Here is a 4812-nt window from a genome sequence, read left to right as displayed (position 1 = left end):
GCTCGATATTCTTTGGGTCCTCCAGGTCTCAGTTTTTCTCATGCTCCTCAGCCCCTCTACCCGCTGTTCTGAAAACCACAGACTGACCCAGTGAACGTAAATTGAGCTCCTCTGTGATCTTGGCCTCCCTGAGCAGCTCCTCCTGGGTCAGTGGCCGCTCACAGTGGGGCCCCTTTCGCCGCCGTGACAGCCTTGCCTCTCTTGTACCGAAGGAATGTTTGTCGTGTGTGCTCAGCTGTAGACTGCCGCATGGACTTCCGACCTGGAAGAAAATAAGAGAGGAGAAATCTTTGAATTCATGTCTACCTCCTCTGTATTTTTTTTTTTTTAATTTTAAAACTTTTTATTTGGAAATCATTTCAAACTTACAAAAATTTGTAAGAATAGTACAAAGAACACATGTAACTTTACCAGATCACATGTTAATACTTGCCCTATTTGCATATTGTGTGTGTGTTTTTTAAGTGTGGTAAGTACCCAAATCATGGCTCTCTTCCCCTAAATACTCGGTGTATATTTCTAAGAATTAAGAATTGTCCTTACATACCCATAGTACAGTTACCAACTTCAGTAAACTTAACACTAATACAATATTTTATCACCATATTTCAATTTTGTCAGTTGACCCAAACATCCCCACTCACTGTCAGAGCCATCATCCTGTAGTTCTAGTGGAAGCAGTGCCTTCTCTTCTCGGGTCTTCTGAGAGCTACCAGCTGGGGTGCTGACCTTTCGAGGCCTCAAGCTCTTCAGAGGCTCCTGGCGACAGATTGGAATCAGACACCAGGGAAGAGAAGAAATAGAAGAAAGAAGATGAAGATCTTAGGAAGAGAAAACCAGCAGAGTAGGAAATGAGATTGGTGTGGGGACAACTGGGACCTGATGAAAGGGAGACTACAAATGAAGGAAGTCCAAGAAAACCAGGCCTCCCCTGCACCTTATATGCTTTGGTGACTACTCGGCGCTTCCTTCTTGGCTCTTCTGCTTCTCCATCACTGGATGGTTCATCCCCTTCGTCGATGTCAAAGTCAGAGTCCACCTCATCCTCTGTGTCTGACTGGTCTCCTTGATACTCATCATCTCCTGATTCCTGGGGACATAGGGAGATGAGGTTCTCACTGGCATCAGTTGTTAATGCCCCTCCAGGACGAAGAGAATCCCTTTGCTTATTGATAAGGGCTGCCCCACTCTCCTTCCCATCTCAACCTTTCATTTGCCTCAAGCAAGAAGCTTTCCTAGCTGATGGCTCCAGCACCACCCCTTCTAACATTAATTGCTTGCCCTTCTCCTCTAGCACACTGTGTTAAGTGCTGGGTACAAAAGGATATGGTTTGATCTCTACCTTCAGGGGTCTCACAGTCTAGTAGATGTCACAGCATAATTATAAAAGGAAGTTTTAATACAAGGCAACATATAAACTACCAAAGGCAATAAAATGTTACAGGTGTTCAGAGGAAGGTACACCTGCTCTGAATAGGTGGCCTGGGAAGGTCTAAACTTTAGAGTTTATTCCTTTAGAACAGGGGTTGGCAAACTTTTTCTGTAAAGGGCCAGATTAAAATAGGTAGTGGGCCAGGTTCAGCCAGCAGGTTGTAGTTTACTAAACCCTGCTTTAGACTCTATAAAGAATGAAGAGGACTTGAGCCATGGTTTAAAATACTGGTAGTATTTAGATAACCAAGAAGAAAGAAGGAATCATGTGCAGATCAAATGGCAGGAACAAAGATGCAGAAGCAGGAATGTGTATAACATGTTGATAGATTAAGCATTTAGACCTAAGTAAAGCAGGTTTGTCTCTGGCAAGAAGTCTTCCTAGCTGACTGCTTTTGGCTCCAGTACAGCCTCCTTCCAACATTAACTGATTGCCCTAGAGAGATACAAGATTTGAAAAGAAGGTTGCATTCAATCTGTAGAGAAACTTAAATGTCAGGCTAATAAACTTATGACTTTAACTTGCAGGCCAGTGATTCTCAATCCTCTCCCTCTCCTTACTTGTCCCAGCATTGATAATCACTGTTGAAGTAAACTAAAGTTAACCGAGAAACATGTCTCATTCCTCAGGTGAGTTGGGACAGAAAAATAGTTGGGTACTACTACTATCTATAATGGGAAGCCACCGAAGATTTGCGGGGAGGGGAAAACTGTATAAAAGGAGTGTTTCAGAAAGCTCTGGAGGTGGTCGGATGCGCTGGGGAAGAGAACATGGAGTAGAGCCAAGGCCTGAGGTGATACAAGCTAGGGCTAAAACGGCAGCCACACTGGAAAGGAAAGAGGAAAAAAAAACAGTTGGGGGCAGGAGAGTTAATTGGGCGGGGCTGCACCTCAAACATGTGGCTTTTCTCTTTAATCAATGATGAGATTAATGGGCTAATCTTGGTACACATGGTGCCAAAGTAAGCAAATAACACAGACAGTTGACACTCCAAGCCAGCCAGCCAGCGTTCATTCTTGCACTGATGACCATCATTTCCTCCCAACTGATGTCTGTGAAAGACAACCTGGGAACACATTAATCCCCTCAGCACTGACCTGGTATTAAGTCAAATCACCAGAGGGTAGTAGTTCAACCACACATTAGCTTAGTGCCCAACTGAAATGCTTTCACTAAGTTTCGTATTTACTACCATTCCTTTGGCTTTTATCGAGGGTCATTAAGAGACATGACTAGATAAGAGAATGTTTTTACAACATCTACCAAACCCCTGTTACTTTATATATAAGGATACAATTCTCCCTAGGTTTAAAGCTGAGTAAGTTTACCTCTCTTGAAGAACTTATATGCTTCTTTCTTACTAAAAAAAGGAATTCAGGATTTGGTTGCCAGGAAAGTCACAGCTAAATTTAATATCAACTGCTATTACCATTTTAGCGGAGGCCCTGGTACAATTACTTCTGATCTGTCTCTATTTTTACTGTTCCTACTTTTTGTTTATATGGTAAGCCTCCTTAGATCGTTTTTGGAAGCATGAAGGGTACATATTAAATAACGACTCGTAAAATGACAGGAATAGGAAAATGGCCTTTGGGGGAGGTATGAGAAGGTTCTATTTTAAACTAATTGGTCAGGGCTGTGTATGATTAATGATTAATAATGATTCCTAATCAGTCACCAAGTCCTGTGGGTTCTATTTCCTTAATTTCTCTTGAACTCTCCTATCCATGTTTCTCCACTCCCACTGCCTCCTTCAAATCATTTTCCTCATTACAGAGTGATCTTTCTAAAGTAAAAATCTGATCATGAAATAATCTTCTCAGTCCTTTGAATGAAGAGCAAAACTCCTTAACATGGTTCACAAGGCCTTACAGGATCTGGCCCATGCCTACTCCCTCTAACTTTTATTCTCCTCATGGTCTGGAGGATGAGAGTAGATGTGTGGGTTCCAGACAAGGATCTCAGTGCCTTTACATATTCTGCCCCACCCCCTCGCTGGACTAACCTTCCTCCTCTCCCTGCTTCCAGTCCTACTGCTCTTCATCCACCCAAGACCTACTTTTCATACTGTCCTCAGCTTAAACATCATGTCCCCCAGGGATGCCCATCCCAAACAACAACTTTGGCTCCCATGTGTTACCACAGCACCCTATATGCTTAACACTTATTTTACTCCTTATCACACAATATTTTAACTGACTGTTAACTCAGCTAATTCCCCCATTGGAGTCTGGAATATGTAAAGATAAAGAGGTGTTTTTAACTCTCTGTTTCCATAGAGCCTGTCACGGTGACTGGCTTGCTCTACGCGCTTAAAACATTTAAAGAATGGATAGATTCAATCAATAAAAATTTAACAAGTGCCAACTCAATCCAGACACTGGACATATACTGTTGAAGAAAACAGACCACCTCTGACCTTACAGAGCTTACAATCTAATGGAAAAGTATAAGCAAATAAGCAAACCAAATCTAATTACAAATTGAAATATGTTTTATGAAGGAAATATACGGGGACACTTTTTAGGACAGTCAAGGAACGGTTATCTAAGACATCTATACAACGAGATCTGAAAGTTGAAAAAGGAGTAGGCTAAGTCCCTCTAATTTTTTTTGAGAGGTTCCTTTCTATACTTCACGTTAATAACCAGGCAGTGGGCCAACGAGTATATACCGCGTGACTACGATGTGCCTGGCATATGCTAGACACGTCAAAAGTGCACTGAGAGACACAACTGGGGAAATACACAGTAGGTTTCAGCCACACTCTGGGGTCCTCCGGACAGCTTCTCCATTCCTGACCCCTCCAACCCCATCCAGGGCTCCCATTCTAGGACTCCAGTTTATCCCCCCATGTCGCCCACCCCATCTCTAGGATCAGCTACCAGGGCTCCTCTCTCTTCCCCGCCCCCTTCTTTGTCCGAGGTTTCTCTCTTCGTCAGAACTCCTTTTAGCTTTCTTCCCTCCCTCTTCCTGGGCCCGGCTCTTACCTCTGTGAAACCCCCATAAGTCGTCTGGTAGAACTCATCTTCCTCCTCTGCCTCCAGGAGCCCAGAAAGTCGGTTCCCCGCGGTCTTCCGGGGGGCCCGGCCCCCAGCCAAGCTCATATCGCCTACATGAACTGCGTTGCCATCAGCAGCTCCTCACCCAGCACCGTTCTCTGGGCTCGGTGCTCGACACCACTACCTGCGGGCGGGCAGCGGAAGCCGGTCGCCTACAGGCAGAAGTAGCAGAGCGTCGAGAGGCTCGTAGTCCCATCCCCTAGGCCTTCTCAAAGCTTCAGCCCCGCCCACTCCTGCGTAGAGACCACCCCAAGCTCCCCGCCCCAGTTCGCGCGCCCATCTGGGCTGTGGAATGACTCCACTCGGAGACACCAGGAG

The 4812-nt window shown here is 44.7% G+C and overlaps 1 protein-coding gene across 1 annotated transcript in view; it reads right to left on the bottom strand.

The window, feature by feature from the left end:
• Positions 1-4602, bottom strand: part of VPS72 (vacuolar protein sorting 72 homolog) — a 9356-nt gene extending 4754 nt beyond the window's left edge. The window contains 6 exon segments of the mRNA XM_082663656.1: positions 88-189; positions 192-206; positions 209-262; positions 645-759; positions 938-1090; positions 4423-4602. Coding sequence (XP_082519782.1) covers positions 88-189; positions 192-206; positions 209-262; positions 645-759; positions 938-1090; positions 4423-4539 — 556 coding nt within the window. The 5' untranslated portion in view covers positions 4540-4602.
• Positions 4603-4812: the final 210 nt, after the last annotated feature.

The sequence above is a fragment of the Grampus griseus genome (genome assembly GCF_964374135.1).
Source record: "Grampus griseus genome assembly, chromosome: 1".
NCBI lineage: Eukaryota > Metazoa > Chordata > Mammalia > Artiodactyla > Delphinidae > Grampus > Grampus griseus.
Note: the sequence above shows the minus strand (reverse complement) of the source record. Positions and strands in the feature narration are given on the sequence as shown.